We start from the raw sequence: 27795 nt of genomic DNA, 5'->3' as shown, positions 1-27795 counted from the left end.
CTCCTTTCAAATCATTCGTACCTGCCAGAACAGTCATTTCTTTCACCCTTTCCTTTTGCTCTCTAATAGACGCAGTTACGTCCTTTATGGTCGCACCAGGTTGGTACGATTTCGTCAAATCCTCTACTAACACACCTCGTACTAACGAGTCTCCATACAGCACTCTATCCTTCATTTTGTTCATGTTCACATTCATACGTCTATTTTTCCTGTCATACCTTTTATTATTGGTTGGTTCATTCAGTCTACTTTTGTTCATGCACTCTAGCTGCTGTTTTGCTCTTTCTATCGCACTATTCAACAACGCGATCTCACTCAATGCATCTATCTCATCTTTTTTGTTCTCTGAGAAACCATTTATACTATCATTCACAATTTCTACATTCACACTCTCACAATTTTCATGTACAACCTTGCCGTTTCTTGTCATATCGCTATTTCCTTCATTCTGAAGGTTGACAAAAATATCACACTCACGATCCGAAATACGCTTCAATTCCTCATTCTCCCTACATTTTCTACACACATTAAATCCTTTATTATCATCTAACCACACTCCGACCGCACTCCGCAAAGCGTACATTTCACAGCTAGTACACTGACTCATTTCTTTTATGCTGCCGTTCTTTGATAACGATGGCGAACCTTCGTTACTGGCCGCCATTTTCCTTCGCACAGGTGCCATACTTATTTACAACGTGTTTTGTCAAATTATACGTTATAACATACCAAAAATAGACGCACTAGAATACGCAAGGCAAACAAAACAAAACTACACAATATTAAGTAATTTGTATCGATAACTGAAAATGATACTTATCTTATCTGGAGCTTGCTCGAACACTACACATTACGAATTCATCTAGCGGCGACTTCCCGACATAGATTATGTTATAAATCACTTTAGTACACTAACCACGCTAATAAAGATCCAATAATATTCCAAAATTACACACTTTAGTCCATTAAATTGAATCCAAAACATCAATACATCAACAAAAAACACAAATCTCTCAGGAGCTCTCCGATAGCACGTCCGTTCACCAGCTAGCCTCGACACCAATCTCTATAGATATCTATAAGATCGCTCTTTCCCAAAGCTTGTCTACCTTGCTTCACTTAGTCGAAAAATGTCTATTTCATATCGTCTCCTTTCTGTAATAATCTGTCTTGTCGTTTACGATTAGACAGTACTGCTGTTCCTCAATGTTGTACAGATGTTGAGTGTCCTTTTTGTTGAAAGTAGTGAATTCGTTAATTTCAAGGGTCCTTTGAAGGGGGAACTTTCCCCTTGTATTTTAATCTTTGCATTATACTCTCCCCATCTTAAAAAGCAATTGTTTGTGCACGTGCAAGCTGTCACCAGAAACTTCGCAAATCAAATACTCGAACACTGTCCATAATCAGAAAATAAATTTATATAGAATTGATATTCCACTTCTTGTTTGTAAGGTGACTTCATAAAGTTATGCATATGTGTAAGTTATAGATGAATATATATTTTTTTAAAATTTAGCTTTCTGATATAATTAATTATTCACCATTTTTGCTAAGAGCGCATAATTCGTATATTGCAATATTATTTAAAGTTTTCCTTTTACAATTCTTCCAGTTAAATTTTCTGCTACTGTCACGTGATCATTTTTCTCTCTCTTGTTACATATTGTTTTTTATTTTCATACACTCACGCACACACACACAGACATACACACGCACGCATACACACACACACATTACGATCTAATGCATCATAGGAATAAGTTGGAAAATTGCTATTAGATGTTCAAGTAAACTGATAAGATATTGGCTGACAGACATCTATCTATATCTATATCTATATATATAAATGAATCTGCGCAATTTAAAGTATCCAGTGGTTTATCACATGATCAGTTCTTGGACATCACTGTTTTACGATCCCTAAATTAATAATTGGAAAGGATCTAACAGCAAACAGCAGATATTCAGCTGTTTTCTGATGGTTCAAGAGAAAGATTTGAAAAGGATTTGAGCCATGATTTGCTTACAATAAATGCAAGCAAATCATGATGATGATGATGATGGTGGTGGCTGTTAATTCTATGTTCGTAAGTGTAAAGTTGTGCACTTTAGAGTCATGAGATTGCCATCTGCATATATTGATGGAGTTAATTTACAAAAATTGATGTAATACTGATTTCGGAATTGTGGTGGATAGGAAGTTGGATATCAAACGTTACGTAGTTAAAACTACGAATACAACTCAAAAGATAAATGCGATGCTGAAAATAAACTTTACTACTTATCAAACGGACCCCTTCTCTTTGTAGATGGAGTCCAGGTCTTTCGCATCACAGAAAAAAAATAACACCTGGGTACTATGTTGATACCGATTGAGATGGCTCGTATAACATAATATTAATCGACTGCATTACAGCCGTTGAGTAGGTTCTTATTTCGGTGATCTAATAAAAGGAGATCATACATTCTGGTTAAAATTTGAATGTCATGGCGGATCGTCCCATTAATTGTAATGTGTTTTAATTAATTTCATTGAAAGTGATGTTGTTTATACCTCATTGTGCTTGTCTTGTATATTTTATTCAATTCAATAAGCATTGATTATTAGCTTATTACCATTTTGAGCTGGAAACAGCTCAAACGATCCTTTTACTGATTTTATCTCGCTATTTCATTGTATATTAGAAATATCGACTCCTAGCAATTAGCCTGGCTAGAACGAAGTTAATTATATCTACTGAAAACATTATTCCGACTGAAAAAAGACAACTACATTGACTTTGCATGTATTTTCTTTTTTTTCCTTCTTCTTTAGTGAGACTCATTTATCTAACTTCATTCCTTTCTAGCTTTACAGAATTTGCTTTGGTTTTTGGTGATTTTCCCAGAAAGTGCATCACTTTATTTTCTGGTCGTAATCTTTCACAAGAAGAAATTATTCGCATTCAACTTAAAGCAGGTAAAATTATTTTAATTTATATTATAAGTGTTAATACATATTCATAGAAATTAATGGATAACTATTAAGAGAATAAAATTAACTGTTTAGAATACGATGAAGGTTATAATATGGCTACTGAACTAAAAGATTTTGTATTTTCCTTAGCCGACAACTACTATTAACCAACATCCAAACTGAAAAAATTCACAATGCAAACTTCAAAATCCAAAAAAAAGAGAAAAAAGTCAAACTGAAAATTTTAAACTTCTCTTATAACATGACTGCATATTGTTTTGAATTTTCGAAGGCTGACGTTGGTTGACAGTCCCTCAACTTAGCTCTCCTTTCTGTTAAATATGACAAATGTTCATTTGGCTGAGCACGATTATAAACATTTCTAGTTTAAATTTTATTCAGGAAAAGCGATATTCACTATGAACACTACCAGTAAATAATCTTCTACTGTTGTTAATATTATAAACCTCAGAGTAATTCCATACATTCCGAAAACAACCAAAAAATTTTAGAAGGGTTTCTCAAGTGAAGTTCAATTTGCCAATCTCTTAAGGAGTTGGATATGTTTTAACCGTCCTGGAGATTTAATACAAAAAAAAAGGCAATGGAACAGACACACACACACAAGCTTTAAAAAGACCTAATACAACACAGGCTTTATAATATTAGTTAGAATTATCGTAATTAATTCTCGCCCAGCAATATTCTTTTTTTAAAAAATTGGGGGGGGGGGGGTTGTAGCAGCATTTCTCGAGTGTAGAATTCAAAACATTTTGCGAAAAGGTCCAGTAATAGCAAACGAAGTGTGACGAATTGGTCGTTGATTTGAAGAGATAACCAGTTTGACAGTTCATCTAGGATGAGGTCAGAGATCAGAAATTTACCAAACGACAGATGGACATGCACCTGCAGTTGTTTAACAATCAAATGAAAATTTTGTAGTTTCATGCGGTGAACCTTCCGTAGTGAGACAATTAGATTTGCTCTACACAACGAACAAGAAAACATTGCAAATGTTGGCTGTGGCTGAGTTTAACGGGTATTATTGTAACGCTACATACAAAGTTCTCTTGTTCGTTGTTTGTATAGCAAATCCATTCTCAATGCAAGATGTACTGTCCGATATACCTGCTTGCATGCATAGGTGTAAGAGAATTGCCTCTGGAACATTCTATGCAGTGAGGAAGGGCGCTTTCACGTTTGAAAATGTGAAAACGTCAAAGTCCGTATCTGGACTACATCGAATCATCGTGCATTTCACCAATTTCTCTTATATTCGCTGAAAGGTCACCATATGGGTAGGATCTATGGATATATTCGTTATTGGGCAGTTTTTCTTCGAAGAAATCTATTGAACCGGAAATGTGACCGGTACAGTCACGTCTGCGTGTTATCGGGATATACTGAATAGTTCGTAATCCCGCAACTGAAGCTAAGCGGTTGTTGATGAAAGATGGAGAACTACACCCACATTTCTCAGAAGATAGAGTAATCAATGGTTCATTTTCCATTAAAGGTCCAGGGCGCCATTGTCAAAATCTCGGCTACTGGTGGGCTCTATAGATTACACTGAACACAGTTACTTCGATTTGAAACTCCTGCATGTCGAATCGGTACATTTTTGGATGATTGCTTGGCATATGCACAACACTACTTCCATTTGAAGCTGGACTTATGAAGTTCACGTGTGCTGTTCTGGCACAAATTAGATCTGAGACACTCAGTGCTCTTAGTTTGAGAAAATCCATTTATATACTGAGACGATGGAGTTGACAGCTTATGTAATATTTTTTAAAAATCCCTTTCTTTAGGTTACTTAACCTGTTTGCTTTTTGTTTGTTTGTTTCCTTTCTTTTCGCCTTCATCTTTATATGTTTAATGATGAGAGTTATGATAGTTTGATGATGCTGTAATGGTGCTACGAAGGAGCAGATTGAGGACTTATATGAAAAACCTAATACTTCGCTGCAAATATGTTACTAAAATGACATTCCATTTCTAGTATGTAAAGAACGCACTCATATAACTGATAGTTCTTGCCCCGAGAACTTGTTGGTCCCTTGTTCTAAACCTCGTGCATCTATACATGTGAAATCTATAAAAGCTAAATGAGTTTAAGGTTTCAGTGTAGCTAATCAAAATTTGTTTATATCTCTATTTCAGAATATCAAATAGTTCTGCATATTAATATATCTCAGTTATCACAAGAGGAATCCTTCATAACGAAAGCAGGAATTTCAGTACAGTTTCATTCCCCGTATTCCATGTATAATGTCGATCAAGCACCAGAATATCTTCCTACAAGAAGTTGGGCAAATTTCAGGGTTATAAGTGTGAGTTTACATGTTAGATATTTGTATTGTTTTCCAACGCTAATTTTAGTTGCTTTTTAAGAAAATAAACATATAAATAAAAAAGTGTAACAAAAAAAAATGCAATACCTTTACAGGAAACGAGCAAACTTCTTCCATACCCCTATGAGACAAACTGCACTGACTATTTGAGTCTAAGGAAGTTCAGCGGTGAATTTGAGCCTTTGAGTTATCAGGTAATCACGATTTAAATATTTCTCTTTTATAATCTCTCTAAATTTAAGCTGCACTTAGTGCTAAAATTTTGTTCCTTGGACTTCGATATTTATTTATCGTAAATTTAAATTAAATAGTTGGATTAGCAATCAATGATCATCTTCCACAGCACTGGATTAGGAAATAAGATCATCCGTGCGATAAAATAAATAAATAAATCATCTGAAATTGTTATAATTCTGGAAGTTATGAAATGTCACCCTCCGAGGACACCTAACATAAAATTACAAAGCGTATTTAATTATTCCATTATTACTTAAATTGTTAAGCACACGATTTGTTTCATTTCATGTTCCAGGAATGCCATTTCGCATGTTTAGTAGAGAAAATGCTCGCTGATTCCCAAAGCTGCAAGTTGCCAGATTTGTACAGGCAGTACACTAACAGACGTAGAAATGGAAACAGTAAGTTACCCTTTCAAACAGTTCGAATCGAAATATCACTCAGTTTTTAAGAATAATTTGTGGATTCCATATAATATTTGGCATGAAAATGCCAAATATTTTATGTGATTTTCTGCAAAGTGATAAAAATTAAATCCTGTTTTCTTTTTAAAATTTCCAGATCAATTAATTTTTTATATTTTTAGAAACGTAAAACAAGTAATGAATTCTTCTATTAAAATGAATAATGCGCTGGGAAAAGAAATTTAACAGCCAACCTTTGACATATAAGAGAAATAAATTTTTTTAAAATTTATTTCCTTCAAAGTGGTGTTTTTGACGAATACTTAATAAATGACATAAGTGATGTAGTGAAATGAAAGCGGAACTGGATTCGAGGGTCTGCGATACGACAATTCAACTAAAACGGATGTTGTGCAGCTATTGCTCGTGCTGTAGGATTAGTAGAAATGAGGGAAATTATTGATATAATTTCTGGTGAGCAGCACCCATGAGGAAAATGATATTGCAGAATTAACTACCTATAAGATAGTAGCTGGGGTGTCGGTGACTCAAGAGTTGCCATTTAGCAGATTTTCTTGTTTCACTTAACAATGGTACCGTGCTGGGTTTGTGCAAGGATAGGAGAGGCGACGAATAAGTATTCAGAAAGTTCAGGACTTTCTGGCCGCTTAAGATGAGCATTATCAAGGGAAAGGAGAAATAACTACGATTTTTTTCTGAGAAACAAATAAAATAAAATCAAGCAAAACTGTGTCTTGGAATCGTTCGAACTGACCACATTTTATCACTTAATCGAGGGATAGCATGAAGATCAGCATTTGGGACGCTGATTCTAGATGATCTTGAAGTTGGACTCAGAGATATCAATCTTCTAGTTGATCTTTAAGTTTTAGGTATTTAAGTATAGCACGGCTTTTCGTATGAATAAGAGGGAAAATATTACTATCATTAAAAAAATCGTCAATAGGATTGCTGCGTGGTCATTTATGTATACAACATCGTGTACTCCATTCATAATCGTAATGTAGTTTTAATTAATCAGAACTGACGTTACTTGACGCCTTATGATCACCCGAATAACTCATAAACTCACAGGGTTTTCGAAGTGTAGCCTTCTTCTATAAGACGTGGTAGTCCTCGAAGATGGTATTTCCTCTCAGGAAGAGTAGGACAACCATAAATATCAACCCAAGGAAAGATTTGAATGTTCAGCCTCTTAGATGAAAACTGGATGCTCTCACCACTCGGACAGACAGACGGGCACTCATTTCTCCAACTCCGCTATTTCTAATTCTGTCAATTTTTCTATGTGGAACGTTCTTCTCCCCAAATCGTTTTGTGAAACTCGCAATCTGCCGTCCTCTTTTTTTTTTTTTGTCTCTGCTCCATATCTCACTTCCATAGGTAAACGCTGGAAGTATGCGCATATTAAATGCCTATCTTTTGGATCTCCTTGACATCTCTCAGTACTGCGTTCCTTTTCCTGATGTTCTAATTTTATATTAGCTGTTGAGTTCCAATATACTAGCTGACACCCTATGATTGTAATTACTAATAATCCGACATGGATTATTGGAATGGCTTGTTGTCTTAACTTGCTTATTTCCGAATTCTACAAACACTACAATAACAGGGAAATGATTACTATAGTAATATTATGATTATGATCTATTGTAGAGAATCTCTCCTAATCCTGACTTGTTTCCATCGTAGTAAATTTCACTAAAACTTCGAGCGATTAATCGTCTTTTTGTAATACTATTAGAACTTGGCAATCCTAGCGAACTATATAGTTAGTATATTTTGCATACATGGGATGTTTTTCTCACATTCACTTGGAGTGTTAATGCAGTTTGAATCCAGATGGTCTATCCAAGGTCTATCAAAGGCGTTAGCTGATTTGATGATTGGTTTATTTTAAATAATTAGTTTAAAATATTAATTTATATTCAAATACAATAAATACACACAAACATACACGATTTTATTATTATTAATAATTTCCCATTCCAGTGATAATTGATTTGAGAAAAAAAGAATCTTTTGCACGGTTCTGTTTTTTCTCCTCGCAACGCAGAAAAAAAAATCGGCTATTTAACTCACCTTCTGATAATACACAGTCATATAAAAGATGTTCATAATCTTGAACGCAATTTTCACTTTCCAATTACTCGTTTACAGTTTTCTCAATTTATTTCTACATTCTAGCAGATATTATCTACAATTCTAGCAGATGTTATCCGCTAGAATTACAATGCTTTCAATTGTTTCTAAGTTAGCATTCATACACTACAGTATCGTCATAATTTTCCAACAACTCAGATATAAAGACACAATAGGATCTCCTCCGCGCCAATACACCCGAAGAACTGTCAAAGTTTGTAAACTTCAAATTCAAACTGAAAAATTTTAAATGAAAATCGAAACCAAATTTAGAAAACGCTATTTTACTTGACAGGCATTGTTCTTACATGGTTTTCCTTTAACACGCAGACATGGTTTGCTAAACAAACTCTGACTGGAAGGACAATGGTATTCATTGTCCTTCCTCGCAATATTGTGAAAGTTTAACAAAAAAAAAAAAAATCAATCCAACGTGAAGACCACTCCATGTAGACTTCCTTAACGATAGGAAAACTTATTCTACCAAACTAAATTTTCTCTTTCCAAAAAAAAGAGACGATATTGCTTTGTGATTCCAGTAGAGGCGTTTCGCATTCAGAAGTAAATGTTTGAATAGTTTGTTAATTGTGTTTGTTTTCAATTTTTTTCCGTTTCTCTTTATGTTATGAACAACATAAAGAGACACAAATAGCGATCTAAACCAAAGCACATCGTTTTATTAAGCATCATTAAGACTGTCCATAAAATGCGAATATTATTACCAGTAATAATACGACAATCAGTAATTCTTAGCCATTGCTAATTGTTTTGTTATTTTTATGTATTTATTTATTGTTTATTTAATTTTATTTTCTGCTTTGATAACTTACTGTTTTATTTCGTCGACTTTCATTTGATATCAAATTTTGTATCAATATATATATAGAGAGAGTATGGATAACAAAAAACCGTCGTAGTCTATTGATTTGCAATACCCCGTGAGTTGTCCATTTGTGAGCAACCTCACTCATACAAACTTCAACCAATTTTTTGAAATTATATTTCAATAACTGATTTTTCGATGTTATTCGATGTTATTCGAAAATTATTCGATGATTCTATGATATATATAATGCAATCCCTCGATTAGTGCGGCCAATGCGTTCTTTAAAACAGGCGCATTAATCGAAAACGCACTAATCGAATATATTAACCTATGGGAAAAAGTATAATTCGTTCCTCAAATTTCTATTTTTTTAACCTTAATTTTTTTATAAAAGGATTAAGGTATGTCTCAGGGCCTAGTTAAAGGAAAACCATGAAGCTGAAAGACAATAAAACATATTCAGAATATAAATTTTATTATTCTACTTATTAACAAGGAATTGAGCTAACGTAGTTTGGCGGGCATTTTGTTTCTTTTCTTCATACAAACGACGGTGGGGCCATATTGCCTTGCCTTTTCTACTCTTCTGCAAATTTTACTGCTTCTCTCTTCATCAGGGTCAGCCTCTAAGCATTGCTGCTTAAAAACTTCGATTGTACGAAAAATATTTTCAAATTGTTTCCGTGAAATCTCTTTTGGCTGACTATCAGTGGTTAAATTTTCTTCATTTTCTTCGGGATCTTCCCGCTGTGTATCAAAATTTAGCAGGTTGGAATCACTCAATTCTTCAGAATGAGATTTAATTAACTCTTGAACGTTATCAGTGAAGGGGGAGAAAGAAATGAAGGGTGTGCGAATTGGTCGCCAACACGTGAAATCACGTGCTTTATAGATAAAATTTCCCTACTGTTATACAAGCAAAATAGTTACCACTTTAAAAACTACAATCATCATAAAAGAGAAGTTAATTTTCCGACGTGTAACAATAAACAATTCATCCCAGAAGACGGATTGATTACCCTATTATCGGAATTTTGAATCTTCTTTTTGTGGCATGCGCAGAAGTGTCAAAAGGTCTCGAATCTGTGGGCGAACTGTAGCAGAAGACATAAATTTTGGCGGTAAAAATTGGGAACATAGTATACATAGTGTACATGGAAGTAGTGTAATATGCCATTAAAAATAACTTTGCAAAATGTTTTAAATCAGTAACTAAATTATTTCATTCTGGTGAGTGATTTTTTAAAATATTTAGCCATAAAAATGTATAGATAGGAAATTTTTAAAATCTGTAACATTTATTTTTAAGGTGTATATAGGCGCACTAATCGAATTTGGGTATCAAATAAATGACCACTAATCGAAATCGCGCTAATCGGGGGCGCATTAATCGAGTTATTACTGTATATATTATTATTATTATTATTATTATTATTATTATTATTATTATTATTATTATTATTATTATTATTATTATTAGTTATTGTAAGTTAGCACTGCATAGTTGCTGATAATTCCCATCACTTACTGAAGAGTATGAGACAAATCAAATACTTATGCATTGATTCTCTTTTTTTTTTTTGTTTTTCGCTAAAGAATGTGACTCTCTTAATCGTGTAGAACATTGATTTCTCAAACTGTAGGGCGCACCCCCAGGGGGGCGCGAATATCTTGAAAGGGGGGGCGTGGCATACTTTCCTACAGATAAAAATTAAAACTGCCTAAAATCAGTTTTAAAAATAACAACAAATGAAAATACAGAAAGAAAAACTTTTGATAATACAGGTTTTAATTATCATGAATTTCAAAAAAACTGATACTTATTTTATTGACTCGCACTTATAAAACGCGTGTGCCAGAGACAGTGTTGATAGTTAGGCAGCGGCCGCATCCTCTTCCAGGCAGCACCATACACGCGCAGTCTAAAGCAGCGATTTGAAGACATCTCATTGGCGCTTGTTGGGCCGGGAGGGGGAAGTTTGTCGCCAGAGTCAATAATGGTGATCCATCACATTAGATTTTGACGTTTAAATGTTTGATTATTTTTACAGAAAAAAATTAAATACTTGTTAGTTAAATATTGTTTCATTTCAATACATATCTTGGTTAATTGCAAGTGTTAAAACTAATTTTTATTGTTGGCCTAATATTGTGATAATTATTTTGTGTCAAAAAACTGTTAAATTGTATGTAGAAAACACAAAATAAACTGAATGTCAAGCTTAGTATGACTTCTATTTTGATAAATAAAAACGGAGGGAAGGGATGAGAGTGTTTTCTCTTTTGTCAGGAGGGGCTCAGAGGTAAAAAAGTTTGAGAACCACTGGTGTAGAACATAAAAATACACAGTAAAATGCATAAATTTATACAGTAATACTACAGTGTTTACGGTTAGAAACACATAATTATCAATCCGCTGCGATAGTGTAGTCATCATTCTGTTCTCAAGCACTTTGAAATAAAATAAACTACTTTCCCCTGGTGAAGAGTGAACACACAAAGATAAAAGAGGATAAGCATTTTTATTTCTGTCTTATGATATGTAAATTGCAGCTAATTATAAATAAGTAGTAGGTGAAATTACAATTTTAGTTATTATCAGAGATTCGTAATCTGTAATGAGAATCATTTGATACAACAATGAGGGCGAGGCATTTGCCTTGTGCTCGATATCCGGAGATCACATTCATTTACACATAAAATATGAACAAACTTGTACGCCTGCGGTAACATCCATGTTTTTGCAATCCATAGCCTGTTGAATGCGACCTCAAGCGAATTTTATTCATTTTTACTAGGTCTCGTAGAAATCCGATTTAACGGGAAATCTGTAAGTATCAATATTTTTATATGCATGGAGAAAGAAAGAACATCTTTTTGTTTGAAATGAGAAGTCACTCCGCTTTAAATGTTTTCAGTATAAAGAGAAACTTTAAGCAGTCAGGAAAAACTGCAGTTAGTTGTGATTGTATGGAAAAGTGCGACTTTTCCATTGCTACGAATGATTTCAAAAGGTGACGTATGGTATTCCAGAAGATATAAAAGAATCCTTAGTACTAGCGAGATTTATAAGCAAGATAATAAGAATTAATGGATTCGTCGTAAAGAATCTTGAAAATCTATTGTTTAATGAGAGTTCAAAAGTGAAGAATCAGAAAAGCCAGAATATTCAGGGGACGAGAGAGATATTTAAGTGGGAACACATTTTGATCTATGTAGCTCTCGCTGGTTTTTAGTTTTAACGTAATAATCAAACAAGTTGCAGGAAATTTTGTGATTAAGGGAGTTTTGCACTTTATGTATACCAATGGCCAGAAGTATTCAGAATAAGGGAGAGAGAAGTTTTTTTTATTAATTAGCTCAACATGCGCACAAGTTATATGAGTTAGTGAGAATTGACTGACTGAGGATAATGTAGTCATAGGGATAGAATGCAAAGAGGATGTTATATTCTGGGGCAGCCTATAATGGAAAGGAGACGAAATTTTGTTCTGGTGGGTTTGATTACCGAATCACAGAACTTAGCAGTAACCGATTTAGTCACGCTATGGAATACGAATATTGATGGGCAGATGCTGGCAGTCAGTGGGAGACGATCATAGGGTGTTTTGAAGAAAGAGGCGTCAGATTGAAGATAGGAGGACAAATCAGTTCGATGGATGAATGAATGAAGAAGAAGAGAATTGTGGTAGAAATATAAAGTAAAAAGGTGATCTGAGTGTGTATGAACAGTACAAGGCCAGAATAGAGGTAGATGAATTGCTGAGTGTTGAATTTATTGCATAACCTTAATGGAAAAACACGTACATGGAAGTAGCTGACATACTTGAATTAGGAGAATGGGCAAGTGATTTGGCAACCAAACCTCTAACCAAGCTGTTTAATTTATACCTCAGTTCATGGAAAAGGCCAATAAAATTAAAAGATTATAAAATAGTCCCGCTGCATAAAGGCAGCTCCATGACAGGAAAGGAAATTTTAGGCCAATAATTTGTGCACGGAATAGGGAATTGGAGGAGCTCGTAAAAGAGAATTCAGGACTCAGTGGTGAGAAATATGATACTTTATAAGGAGTATGAAGGATGTGTCTTACCGTAGTAATTGCTTACTTTTTTATATCAAAATGGCAAATGAGTTGGATAAAGGAAATTTCTTAAGATAAATAAAGTCCTGGATTTTTGCAATGACATTTTACAGGATTTCCCATCGACTGTTTGCATAACTTGGATATTTCAGGAGTGGCGGTAAATCTAGTGGAAAATTTGATCAAAAAGAGAATACAAGAATGGATAGATATGATTATGATACTGTTTTAGAGGGTAACGTGTCTTTGTGAAGTAACAGTCACTTTGTAATTTAATACCTACTTTTTTATAATAGAGTAACAGCTGAGTTGGATAAAGAAAATGGCTATACGATGATTGTGCTGGATTTTGAGAAGGCATTTGACAGGTTACCACATGGAACTCTGTAATATAACTTAGAGTAAATGGGATTAATACGACACTGGCTATGTGGATACGAGTTTGGCTGCTGTACAGCTATCAAAGGATAGTATATGATGTGTGTGTGTGTGGGGGGGGGAGAATGAAGGCGAAAACAGATGACTTGTGGTTTGATGAAAGAATAAGTGCTGGAAACACCATTGTTTGATTTGTTCTAAAACGATATTGGAAATGACCTTAAGGAAAATATTCAGTTCTTTACTGATGATGCGAAATTATGATGAGTGATAGTGAATCAAGTTGATATAGAGTACGCTGTCAGAATGGGTGAAAATAATGAGTGTCGATTTAATGTGGAGAAAATTAAAGTTACTCATTTCGCAAAAAAAAAAAAAACATAGTTCATAAACTGTGTACCAGACTGATAGAACTCTAATCAAGGATAAAGTTAGAGATTTAAGGATGGAGATAGACGGAGATTTAAAACGTTTAGATGATATATTGCTATGGTTGGTGACGTAGGTCATTAGAATATGTGGCTATTGAAGAACACATTAAAAAGTAGAGAGAAGAATGGTTGTTATTACATTTTATAAGCGCTTCATTCGTCCACATTTGGATAACTCCGCTCAAGTCTGATCTCGTGGGTTTCGTGGGGATGATGAAGCGGCGAAGATCAAGATGATGTGTGGTCTGTGGATTTTCCCTAAGGGAAGAGACTGAGGGTGTGTTGATTGCAGAAGTTGGTTGATAGGAGAAAAGAGGAAATATCATAGAAATATTTAATGGTTTAAAAGTTTTTATAAGTCGGATAAACGAAAATGCTTTAGCACTTGGCTAGAGGGAGAAGAACAAGAAGTATTCCTGGAATTTGAATAAAGGTGTAGTTAGGGGAGATTGTGAGGACGATATAGTATGTACTGTGTTCGATTCTTTAAGCTCGGGATTTTGTGATTATTCTTATGAAAAAAAAATGGGCGATGTTTTGAGATTAGATATCTTGGAATTTCCTAGGGTGAAAAACATCCGTCATTGTCTTCAAGATTTGTGTTTGGTTGTCTATATATGGCAGTACTAATTTTCCAGTATAACTTGGGGTATTTCTTTCCTGTTAAAACAATGGGAATTCTTACAGTAGAGTTCTTAGAATTCTTAGATATAGCGGCAGAGTTTTGAAAAAAAAAATACTATCCGGTATTAGAATTGTGCTTACCCAAACTTACGACCAGTGGTTATGGTAATTACAAATCACTTATTATGTTTAAGTTCAAAAAGAAAAAAAAGATTTAACTTACGTTTCTTTCCAGAATAAGACATCATGTAACTATCGAGGTTTTCTGAATATTCCAAATTGCTTATTTTAACCTATATTCACAGCACAAAACACACAAACACAAGATCGTAAATGCAGTTGACTCTTTTTCCCAAGCTTGGTGGGAAAGTCTATACATAGAGTTGTGCTTACCATGGTATCTTTTCTAAAAACTCTTTTGCATGACCAGCTATTTTGATGTAATGTAACCAAGAAACAGTGAGTAAGGAAAATTTTATCCATTGAACTCTTTGGAAAATGTTAAGATTGTAAACTGAATATTGTGAAATATTTTTAGGTAATAACATGTTTCGAATTTTTCTCTGTGAATGTAGTTGTAAATAGTATTTCAACAAATACAATATGCATTTGTAAACTTAAATGAACAAAGATGTGTGTGTTTTTGTTGTTGTGGTTTTCCACAGTAAATTTTTTCCTCAGTTATTCTGATTAGAATTTGATAATTAAATCCATAACTTTATACCTTAATGCAATTCTGTTTATTTATTGTACAAAAAATCACTACTGTGAAATTAATGCCAGGAATGATGGAAAAATGATGAAAACTAATATCAGTGTAATTGATTATTTTAGAAATTGTCTAATGCTACATTGTTTCAGTTACCTGAAACCATTTCGTTCACATAATCGAAAATCCGAATTGTTCGAATTTGGCGGTTTAACAGAGAAAGACAGCAAATAATTTAACCCAAAAACGTGACTTAAACACTTAACGTTTGGTGTAGAAAAATGTTTGTACTCTCCAGATAACACAAATACAAATTTTATCTTTCCCCACACAAAGTAAGATAAAAACACACCAACAGTATATCCAGCAGCATGTGAAAACATGTCGTTGAGTCATCTGCACAAAAGGTTCATTTTTGAAGGAACAGTCAGGGTAGGGCTTAGTAAAGGTAAACAGTACTATAAGAAAAAACTATAGAGCCGAGTCATTTTGGACTTAAGGTAATCGTTCATATACTGCAGCGGATGTATTGGGTTCTGGTGTTTTGCGTAGGGTAATGTAAAAAAAATCATTTCACTTGTCAGAATTCCATACTCTAACAGCAGTCTGAATTCCAAACATGAAATAACACATATCCTCAACAAAACGGCACATGGACTTTCCTACCAAGCTTAGGAAAACATAGCATGAGCAACTGTGGGAAGGAATTAATACAGACAACCAATCGGATAGTAATCTAAATTAAGAATTCAACTAGATTTTCTGGTTATTTACAGAAATATCTTTCAACTCCTATGTTTTTTGTGTTTTTGTGCTGTGAATATATCTTAGCACCAGTCCCTATAATGAAAAAAGAGTCAACTGCATTTACGATCTTGTGTTTGTGTGTTTTGTGCTGTGAATATATGTTCAAATCAGCAATTCGGAATATTCAGAAAACTTCGATAGTTACATGATTCCCATTCTGGAAAGAAACGTAAGTTAAATCTTTTTTTTCCTTTTTGAACTTAAACATAACAAGTAATTTGTAATTACAATAACCGCTAGTCGTATGTTTGGGTAAGCACAATTCTAATACTGGATAGTTTTTTTTTTTCATAACAATTGTTAGATATGCCACCATATTTAAGAATTCTACTCTAAGAATTCCCATAGTTTTAACAGGAAAGAAATACCCCAAGTTATATTGGAAAATTAGTACTGCCATCTATAGACAATCAAACACAAAACTTGACGACAATGACGGATGTTTGTCACCCTAGGAAATTCCAAAATATCTTATCTCAAAACTTCGCCCATTTTTTTTTCATAAGAATAATCATAGGGTACATATTAGAGTATCATCATGGATACACTAGCGACTTTTCATGTCTAATATGCCATAGTATTTAGAACATGAATAAAGAATAAAATGTGTATGAGCTATGGGAAAAAAGTGTGTGTTTGAGGGACACCAGCATATAATTAAATTATTCAGAAAAGCCTAAACGCTGCCGCCACTAGACTCTACTATATTCTAAGAATTCTGACAGTCTTTTAACAGGAAAGAAATACCCCAAACTGTTTTGGAAATTAGTACTGCCATCCCACTAAAAACAGGAACTTAGTGAAAACACATGTGACATCCAATAACCATAGTTCTCACCATTCATATGAGATCAAATTCCAAACCTTGCTAGCTAAGCTAATGTAAACAAACTCTATCTAGTCGAAAACAAGAACTGATAATAACCTTGGTAGTATACATGTGTCATTTGAAGTAACCATGTGTCATCACAGACGCCGCCACTAAAAACCGGAAATGAGAGATAACATTGTAGTTTAAGGTTCTGAATGATTGGAAGTTTTAACAGAAATTATGATAATGCATAATAACAGAGCTAATATTCACTGAAATAATAATAATAAAAAAACCTATTTATTTATTTATGCTGGTAAAAGAAGTAACGTAATAACAATGAGGAAAAAGAAAACGAATATCTACACTGGGGGAAAATACGAATTATCAGCACAAACCTGGCTGAAAATAAAAATGTAACCCTTAATTATAATATAAATATAACTATAACTATAACACAGTAACAACACCCACGTTCACAAATTAAGAAACTTTCGCAGAAGAGTGTCAAAAGACATTTCCGCAACTGTGGAAAACTTCTGCTTTCCACAGTTACCAATGTATCCTTGGAACAAGACCGCGAGATAGGATGTTATTAAATATTTAGAAAGTGACCAAGCTAAATGAGTTTTGTATATGAGAAAAAAAAGGGTGTGTTTGAGGGGACACCAGCATATAATTAATTATTAAGTAAGGCTAAACACTGCCGCCATCTCGAGTGTCTAAACCAAGAATACCCTTACATCTGATAACAAAACACATCCAGGACACTGATGGTTCTTCCCCCATTCACCCTACCCCTATTTGGTTTAAACTGTCCCACTAATCACGACACGAATCCTTATCCACTAATATCTTCCTTTTCCATTCAAAACAATAACGTCACTTATTTAAAACTGATGTCACTTTTTTTTACAACTATCAAATGATGTCACTTATCTTCATCTGATAACAACAAACATCCATGACACGATTTCTTATCTTATCTCGATCTTGATCTTGTTCAAAGTGCCCCACCAATCACCACACAAATCCTTATCTCTAACCATCACCCATAATTCCAAACGCATACAAAACAAACAACGTGACGTCACACACACAGATGGTCCCCAGAAAAATTCCAAACATTCCAAACCCATGACTTCACACACACAATGACGTCATCATCAGAACAACTAATCACGTCACGATTCCTTATCTTACTTGATCTTGTTCAGAGTGGCTATCTTACTACTATCATACTTTAGGATCGTTTCATACATTCCCTGATATATATATATATATATATATACATATACTTTTACGTTGCTTGGCATCATGTTTGTTGCTTGGAAAATATTTGCAGCAATCATATGTCAGTATTCTAAATGTACAGTCCAATTAAGATGGTTTGTCAATTTATAAATCGAGATTTTTAGCATGGGTTGCGATATGATATCGAAACAGGCAGCTTTCATGATTAGTGGAAGGATATGTGTGATTAAGTGTCGTTAGTGTTGTATCATTCTTGGGTTCTTTATGATTAGTGTTTGTGTATTAGTGTTTTTTACTATAAATGATTCGGTAGAATTAGTTGGCTATTTTGTTTAGTTCATGCGGTGCTTTGGAGAGAGCAGTGTTAATGTCTGAGTGGATTGTTAGTATTCCTGCATGATCTGCGTATTGATATATTCGACGTTTGTATGACCAAGTTTGGAGTTTAATTACGCATATGTTTTGACACTGTGTGTGATAAAATTGATATTTGAGGGAACACCATGCTGTATCTGTATTCAGCAGCAGTGATGTGTGCCTATTTTCGTTATTTGAGTCTGTCTTTAAGATAATTTGTAAAATTAGATATGCAGTGTCCCTCTTATTCAGGCTGAGTGCAGTTTAGTGAGTAGCATTTAATTTCCAAGTGTATCAAACGCTTCGGAAAGACCAAGGAGTACGAGGATAGCATTTTTTTTTAAAATAAAGAGCTGCTTTAATGAGTTCGTTTACAATGTCCTCTGATAACGCTGTGGTGTTTTCGTTTTCTGCAATCTGTACTGCATTTGGGAGATGATGTCATACAGTATTTCGTTAAGTAGTTCTGCAGGCTTGGATGCATTACTTTTTCAAGAAGTTTAGAGATGACAGGCAAGTTAGCTATTGTACTATAGTTGTGAACGTCATTTCTTTTTCCATGTTTGTAGTTAGTTGTAACTACAGCGGTTTTAGTTCTTTGGGAAACAGCGCCAGTGTTGAATATCATGTTCACAAGTACAGGATTTAGTTGTTCAAAATGTGCTAAGAGGTCGGGAGGCTGATTTGTTCAATTCTCGGACTCGTCTTTCTCTTTAGTTGTGAGGGAGCATTCAGCTCCAATTTAGATACGGGAGGAAAGTACATTGTTTGCTTTTGACTTTAGGTTAACAGTTTTTGAGGCAGGTCTAAATAATGGGGAGGGTATGGATTTTGAGTTGTGCAATGTTGCGTGCGAAGGTATAGTTGAATGATTCTGCGAATTCCTTTTCGGCTTAATAGTTCCTTAGGTATAGACCATGTTTGTTTCATGTTGGCACTGTATTCTGCGAATTTCTGAAAGCAGTAGTGATTTATAATTTAGTTGTTAGTTGTTTGTTGTTTTCGTGTGTGAGTGTTTGTAATATGATTTTAAATGAATGTTGTTGTGTCTTTTTTCCTGTTCCATAGGATGGCTTTTATTGCAATACTGCTAAGATGTCCTAAATCCATCCATGTGTCTAGTGCTTAGCCTGTTGCTTCTTATGTCTTTTGTTACTTTTTTTGTACATTTCTCTCAACAGGAATTTGTGGCCGTCATGTAAAGTTTTAGGATCATAGATATTAAGATAATATTAATTCAAGAAACAACTTAATCATTGATGTTGAATAATAGAGGTCCCTAAACACCGAGTCCTTCAGACCATCTGAATGTTTATCTAGATCAGTAAATTAATAACTTAGATAACAAAAACAACCTGTAATTTCCGAAAAGTTTCCCATCTGGTGAGCATGGAAATTAGGACCTCGAAATTTGGAAATTTCGTACTCACAAGTTGGAGATCACAAATTCGTACATAAGTGGTAAATTAAAGAGATAAAAATGTCTCACTGGATATGCTGTTGTTGATCATATTTCATGCTTATCGATGACCATACCTCCTTTAATCTCATACTGTGAATTTTCTTACTATTAAGGTGCTTCAGGCCCTGTGCAATAAGACAACTCAAGGGATAATCGCCTCTATTCTAACACCCACCAGTTATTATTGTTCCATTGAAGAGTTGATAGAAAGCTATAAACTGCATTTCTCAATCAGCTTGATCAACTTGATAGATAACACCGAAAATATCAACGAATATAAAGAGGAAAAGATTGGCCAGAATACCCGACGCCATAATCGCCAAATTAACATACCAACAAATAAGACAATATTGAATCCATATAAATGAACAAGTGGTTCCAAACCTGAAACGAAGAACTGCTTCCATTTGAAATAAAGAAACATAACAAATATTTAAAATTGGATAATGCAGTGACTAGGAAGAAACGGTCTATAAGAAGTACGTGTAAGCTACTTATAAATGTTGATACTATTATTAGAGACAACAGATCAGTAAACCTGGAAGAAGAGCTAGATTGTGATTACTAATACTTAATTCCTCTTATGCAATAAGAAACGGGTTATCCTATTGTAAACGTGCCCAATTGCATTCTGCTGTAGAAAAGCTCTCAGGATATAACCAAATCCAGAAATCTTTCTTAATGTCTTCACTTTTAAGATTAATTCTGCAACCGTTTCCACTGCTTAAAAATGACTGTATCCTACATTCCTCCTCAGTGAATTCTACGTACATGCATCAATGTATTCTGCCATCTTTGCAGTGCTTAATTGCTTCCCTAAGTCGGGTATGATATTGCATTAATTTGTAATGGAATTTGGTAGGATTTCACTTCATGTTTCCTTTAAAGCAATATTGTGCTCACGAATGTTCCACTAAAGTTCCACTAATGAAGAGAGCCGTTTTAATTCTACATTTCATTGAAATAGAATTAAATCGGCTAAAAAATCTGAACACTGACTACAGAAGTTAAGCAGACTCACATCGGCCCTGCTTTCTCTCTTGATCCCCGTAGTTTTTGATTTAACCCCTTCAAGATCTATGATTTGGCAATCATTAATTTGTTACATTGGTTGTTATCATATGCAAGCTGGTACGGTAAAATGTTCGCATTATTTCTGAATCAGAAATATCAGCGTGGGATGGCACAATCACGGTTCTTCCACCAGAAACGACTCTCGGATCTAATCCTTCACGCAATCTGATTACACTGTATCCTTCAAACTAATTGTTGGAATGGCAGACTTTGTCAAAAATTGCCGCCAGCAATCCTTCTATATTAAAGATGTACTCGTTCCACCAGATCGATTTCCATTTCTTCATTGTCTAAGTTCTGTGTACTTTGACCAACATCCCAGAATTTCTCTGAAACTTCATGGCAGGCTGCTATCCAGATATTAAGAAGTGATATCTAACTTGAAGAGTTTTGGCTTACCTTAGGCAGTAGTATAGGACTTACTTATCGAAACTTAGGTAAATTGTTATATGGAATTCCACGATTATTTGTGCAGGTGTTTTCTCAACACGTTTGGAAGTGTAAATTTGAAACTATTCCTGGTTAATATCCGATGACATTTCCCTTATCAAAGGCAAGAATTCTTTTGGTAAGCGAGATCGAAATGGAGTTGAGTGAACCACTGATTTCTTCCAGATACTAGTTAATTTGAGTATTGGCTTCTTGATGTAATAAGAACAATGTGCATTCATTTTTGTTAGGAACTATTCTACTTGCAACTATTTATCTTATAAATATTCTTTTTTTCTGATTTCTTTCTTTTTTTTTTTTTTTTTTCAGACACTGAAATTTGCATTCAGAAAAACGAGTATTTTGGCATCTGTGATAAGAGAAGCAGTCCTGCGTGTGAGTAAGTACAAGGTTTTCATTACGTACTTTATATATTTTCTTATCTGATACAGATAGTAACTTGTATTCTCTCTGAAATGTTATCTCAAACAAACGAATTTTCTGAAGGTTTTAAGCATCGTATCAATTTCCTTTTTCATACATTATAATGTTAGAACTTATACGTTGACTCATACGCTTTTTTTTTTTTTAATTTTAAGGAAACAGCAACGTTTTAGATATATTAATAAACATATTCCATTATTATTTTAATTGTTCCCTTATCCCTTATAAAGCAATACTGGAGGAATTTAAATTAGTATCATCAGAGTAATATTACAGTATAGATACGTGCTCGCTCAAATAACCGAGCCTAAAAGATACACAGAAAGGTTTCTAGCGGTAATTTAAAATAAAATAAAATTTATTATTCACAATGAAACACCGAAACTCACACCACACACACACACACACACACACACACACACACACACACACACACACGGGAGAGAGAGAGAGAGAGAGAGAGAGAGAGATCTGGCGAGTAACATCATAAACAAACGAGTTACGCATGGGCATGTGTTTTTTACCAGAGAATCATGTAGCTAATACCTTCATAGCGTCATATGAGTGTGTTATAAATGGACGTGGTCATAACTGATAATCTTCGTACCAGGGGATCATCGTAAAGCGAAGCTCGTATGCCAGGGTATTATTGTACTGTTTATATAATTGCATGTACATTCATGCATAGACTTTTCATTATAATTTCGATTCTCCGTATTTCAGGACCATCAAGTATCACTTTAAAGTAGTGAATGTTGAACCAGATTTCGATCCTGTAAGTATAATAGAATATCGAATGTTTAAGTAGGAAGCATTCTACCAAAACATTATTCTATCATGTTTTTCTTTTATATTATTTTCATTTATTTGTGGTTAGAATATATAACCTTAAATACATTTTTGTTTATTTTTGAAAATATTTCAATGATATCATTTAACACCAACGACCTGTATAAACATGTAGAAATAACGCTAATTCTATAGTGGAGACTGCATATGTAATACACTTATTGTTTCGATTCCAGTCACCAAATAGTTGAGGTTTTTTTTAAACGTTTTCTTCAGCCTTTCTGTATACAGTCGACCTATGGTATGTCCAGCAGGATTGTTCTCCAGGAAACTTAGGATTTTAATAAGAGAACTCATGCTGTTTCACACATATTAAAACTCTTACGATATGGCTTGCCTTCAGCAGACACTCTCTCTCTCTCTCTCTCTCTCTCTCTCTCTCTCTCTCTCTCTCTCTCTCTCTCTTTGAAAGCTTGATACTTTGATAGCATGAGCTGACTTTTAGTAAAGGCAGCCCTCCGATCGCCTTTGTCTATAGCACCTTCACCTAATCCCACTCCTGGACGAAGAGGAGAATGAATTAATTCCATTATAGCGCTGTTTAATTAGACCAGAAGAAAATAATTCCTTTTACAAATCTGACAGTTCCGATAGCTAAGGTTAGGTCACTTTTCTCTGCGAGAGAAATTAACCAAGATGTATCAGGAAAGCCCCTATGCGAAGTTCGGTTTAACATATTTCAATGCTGTCATAACAAAATGGAATAAAAAACCATCAACTTTAAAATGCCAATTTATATATTCTTCGCTTTGCTATTAACCAGAAGGAATTTCAGATTATGGAGATAAACTTCAAATCAAAAATCAAATCAACCAATCAACCTTTTATTGCTTAATAGGAGTAGGCGAGGCCTTTATACCCTATCTAACTTTTGGAGACTGAGTGGGCAATTCAGTCTCCAGCGGTAGCCAATCAGAGATAGCTGGCCCATGTCAATCACTAATTATAGCAGCCACCGAAGAAGAGGCTGGCAAACAAGTGTTGCCATCTCTTGGTACCTAACCCTAACAAGATATGTCACTGTCTGAAATAATGTGGGTACTACGGTCGATTTTCTTGAGTTTACGGGGCGAAAAACCCACTTGCCTCTGCCAGAGATCGACTAACTCGGGAACCGGTCGAAGATAGGCTTAGAAAAAGTTCTTCCAGTCAGCGACTAGACTAGAACCTAGGTCTAACGAAACTTTCATAAAGCTATTGTTATTCTAAACGAAATAGTCAACGATTACGATATGATAATCTAAACCAAACTGTGGAAGATATAAATATCAAAACAGCAACTAATATTGCAGCTGCTGCTGATAATCTGCTGCTAATCTATGTTGCTAACCTAGGCTGCTAATCCATGGCTACTGCAGCAGTAGCTATAGAGTATTGGTAGGAATAAAAGTGTTTTGAAACAAAAAAGTGAAATTAAAATATCTGCCTTAAATAATTTATCAAAAAAAAGAAAGAAAGAAAAAACATTTCAAATGTTAAATTTGAACCAAGTACTGAGAAAAAGGTAAAACACCTTTTCCATTACGTACGAGTATTTAGCCAAATCGGTAGATTTATGATGGTGCAGAACCGAAGAAGAATTCTTAAAAAAAGGAAACAAAAACAGCTCTTTCTAAATTTTCTTTCGTTTTAGTTTTCTTCCGCAGGACATATCGTGTTAAATACTTTAATTTTATAATATTCCACATACAATCGTATTTAAGCAGAGCGACTTTCAGTCTTAAAGAATTTTGTAGTGGCATTTGGCTTTCTTCCTTTTTTCACTTCAGGTGAAGAGGTTGGATATTCAACTTAGAAGCGCAGTAAACATATCATTTTATTAATTAGTTTATTCAATGTTAATTTATTATTTTTCTGCATGGCTAAACGGACATGTTATTAAAATTTCAGTGTGCTGACTGTGTAAAATTTAGTTTTCATTTCGACCGAAATGTGGTGGAACATTCCTATACTCCGAAATATCAGGTAAATGTATTTTTAAACATATATATATTTATATAAAACTAAAACACGATACACCATTTAATAGAGTAGTTAAAGTTCCTGTGCTATTTCGTGTTAATTTTAATTGTCAACACCTGCTGAAATTCACGTAAACATTTTGTTACTGCTTTCATTTTCTCATGTATACTCATCGCTAAACTATAAAATTACAAACACTCCCATCCGCTAGAAGAAAAGGTATGTATTTCCTATTCATACTTAGGTTGCCAGTGTATAATTTGTGGACATTGGGATTAGTTGCACTTCCCCGATAGTTGAAAAATATATTTCTTTATTATTTGGACAGATTTTAAAATGCTCGTTGCAATTTAGGAAAACGATGAATAATATAAAATACTGATTATATGAAGAGTCAAAGGCTTCAATTCGGCGACATGAACTTATTTATCCCTTAACTTAAAATACTGAATTCTTCTTTGCAATATTAAATTATGTGCTTAATGAGTGTTGTTGATTCAATTAACAGCAAGAAGATATTTGTGAGCTTATATATTGAAGCGATATTTTTTTATCTTTTGATGTATATAATTATAATTAATAGATCTGCAACTATTTCTTGTGTAAAGCGTGAGAGAATAAAATGTACTTCGTATATCTGATAGCCTTACATTCTCTGGTCACAGTTAATTTGATACGAAGCGAACTGACCTCCACCACAAACTGATTTACAATTACGAATGTAGAATAATTATGATTATAAACTTTTTTCAAAACGTGTACAAATGTTATTCGTAAACTAATTATTGATAAAAGGAATAGAGATGTTCCAAATAGTTGCACGAAGTAAATGTACTTTTCGTACTTTTCCCGATTGTAGGCAACCATCAGGAAATGCGAAGCGGTTCAGGGGAAGCCTTTTTAACATGCATTTTCTTCAACTTAATAAAAGAGAAAACCCAAAAGTTAGAGCTAAATTTCTTAATATTTCTCAAATAACCTATTAAAATTCACTGTACGCAGTTTATTTGTTTAATTTATTCGTGTCAAATTGATAGCGTCAAATTATTTTGACTCCAGTGATGCAATGCATAAAATGTGGAAATGGAAACGAAATGCAGATTTTAACCATTTACGCCGTTTGTGTTCTGTTTCATTGAGGAGAATATTTCTATAATATTTCTCTTTTAATTCTGTTCAAAAATTGCTTTCAGAAATTACCTTCATGGATTGAAATCAGACCATTTTAACCACCAATAATGGGTTTATGAATTCGGAAGTTTATTAGTGGACTAATGTTTGGAGCACTTTTGATTCTTAACTGTGTTATTTGGTACTCAAGATATTTGTAATAACTTTATGATGAACGAAGTTATCAAACAAACATTTAAAATCTGGAATGAATGACACAATTTACTAAGGTACGAGAGGTGAAATGTTTTCATTATTTTCACATTATGCTTTACTGTATTTCTAATTGTGTTTAATATTTGAAGATAACTGTTTTAATTAATTAATTAAATTTCTGTTTATCTTTTTAGCCAGTAGAGTTGTTGAGTATAATCGGAGGCTACATTGGAATATGGATGGGAGTGTCTTTGGTTGCATTGTACGATTTCATAGAAACGTTAATTTTGGTTGGAATTGCATGGTGCAGTAGATTTAGAAGAGGAAACCTTAAATCAGAAGAAGATATTTCGAATTCACTTGTGAGCGTGTCAGCTGATTAAATCAATATAATTTCCGCATAACCAGAAGAAAGAAGAAATGGACTTAGAGTTGTAGAAATATATACCATGTTTTGTAAGCCCTCGCAGATATAGTCACTGGATTTCGCAGTGAAAATTAAATTAACTGTATGGAGTTAATTTAATTTTCTAATAACAAGTATGGCTATCGCCCTTGGCTACACGTAAAAAATGTTGTAAAAATTCACATGTGATAATGTATTTTATCTATTTGTATATATAAGAAGAATATTTTTATTTTCCTATGGCAAAATAATCAGTCATAAATAAATGTAAAAACCCACAGAAAATGTGTTAGTAATATTTCAATGGTATATTTATAAATATGTGTACGTGATTACAATAATAATAAACTTTGAATCGTATTGTATCGTAAAAATATTCTAATCAGAAAAGTGAAAAGTTCTTGGCCTAATAATGAAAAACGAATTTATAATTTCAAAATTATTTTTATTTTTCAAATAATCTCCCTTAAGTATAACCCATTTATTCCAGCAATGGTTCAACGCCATTACTCTGGCACTATAGTGATTCTCAGTAAGATCTGCAAAATACTCCTCTACAGCTACAATCAACCTCTTGATTCGAAGAAAAACGCCCACCATCGATTCAGAGTTTTAGTTTTGGGAAGAGATAGAATTCTGAGAGAGCTAAATCGAGAAAATATGGTGGATGTTCCAACAATTTTTAGTGCAGATCCCTTAATTTTTCCATTGCCAAAACACCTTTCTGGGCAGGTGCATTTTCCTGAAGAAAGATGATTTTTTTCTTCTGCAAATCGGGTAGTTTCTCACGAATTTTTTCGTCTGGTCCGGTTATAAGATCGGAATAATATTTCCCAGTTATTGGTTTATCATTTTCAAGATAATTAATTTAAAAAAATGACTTTAGCATCCCAAAACACTGATGACACGACCTTTCCTGCCGATGGAACCGACTCTATCTTCTTTGGCAGTGAACAAAAGGTCCATTGTTTTGACTGTTGTTTATTTTATTAATCTGAATAAAAACTGTTGTTTTTATTCGGACTAATGTCGTTACAGTACAAAATGATAAAACTGATCTTTTGGGAACAAAGAGAAAATAAAGACTTTATATACACAGCAATGTCAGAACACAAAATACTGACAGCAAAACACTTATGTCACTATGCAGCTTTGCTAAAAGATTATTTCGATGCCAACTACAGGACAGTCAGAAATACATACCGTATAACAAGACATCAGACAACTAATTATATCACATATAAATACAATAATCACAAGGGAAAGGCCACACGAAACTTCTACATCCCAGACATGATAAAAAAATTACCTTTTGAATACAGAAACCTTAAAATCTACAATAGCGTAAAAAGAGCTCTAAGGACATATTATGAACAAGAAATACGCACCCAATAATACCATACAAACTTAATGAAACACAATATATTCGTTCAGGCTTCCAGTTCAGC

General features: G+C 33.9%; 1 protein-coding gene across 2 annotated transcripts in view; it reads left to right on the top strand.

Moving 5' to 3' along the window:
• The window catches only part of LOC150105875 (uncharacterized), a 46837-nt gene extending 20221 nt beyond the window's left edge, over positions 1–26616 (top strand). For both annotated transcript variants that reach the window (XM_090393642.1, XM_090393641.1), the window contains 8 exons: positions 2850–2959; positions 5120–5289; positions 5406–5504; positions 5843–5948; positions 21691–21760; positions 22528–22579; positions 24544–24618; positions 26136–26616. In XM_090393642.1, coding sequence (XP_090249768.1) covers positions 2850–2959; positions 5120–5289; positions 5406–5504; positions 5843–5948; positions 21691–21760; positions 22528–22579; positions 24544–24618; positions 26136–26324 — 871 coding nt within the window. In that variant the 3' untranslated portion in view covers positions 26325–26616. The remainder of the gene's footprint in view (positions 1–2849; positions 2960–5119; positions 5290–5405; positions 5505–5842; positions 5949–21690; positions 21761–22527; positions 22580–24543; positions 24619–26135) is intronic.
• The last annotated feature ends 1179 nt before the right edge of the window (positions 26617–27795 follow it).

Source organism: Typopeltis vanoorti, chromosome 6 (assembly GCF_054136105.1).
Source record: "Typopeltis vanoorti isolate ZY-2024b chromosome 6, IOZ_Tvanoo_1.0, whole genome shotgun sequence".
Classification (NCBI taxonomy): Eukaryota; Metazoa; Arthropoda; class Arachnida; order Uropygi; family Thelyphonidae; genus Typopeltis; species Typopeltis vanoorti.
This window is presented reverse-complemented; position numbering and strand designations above follow the sequence as displayed.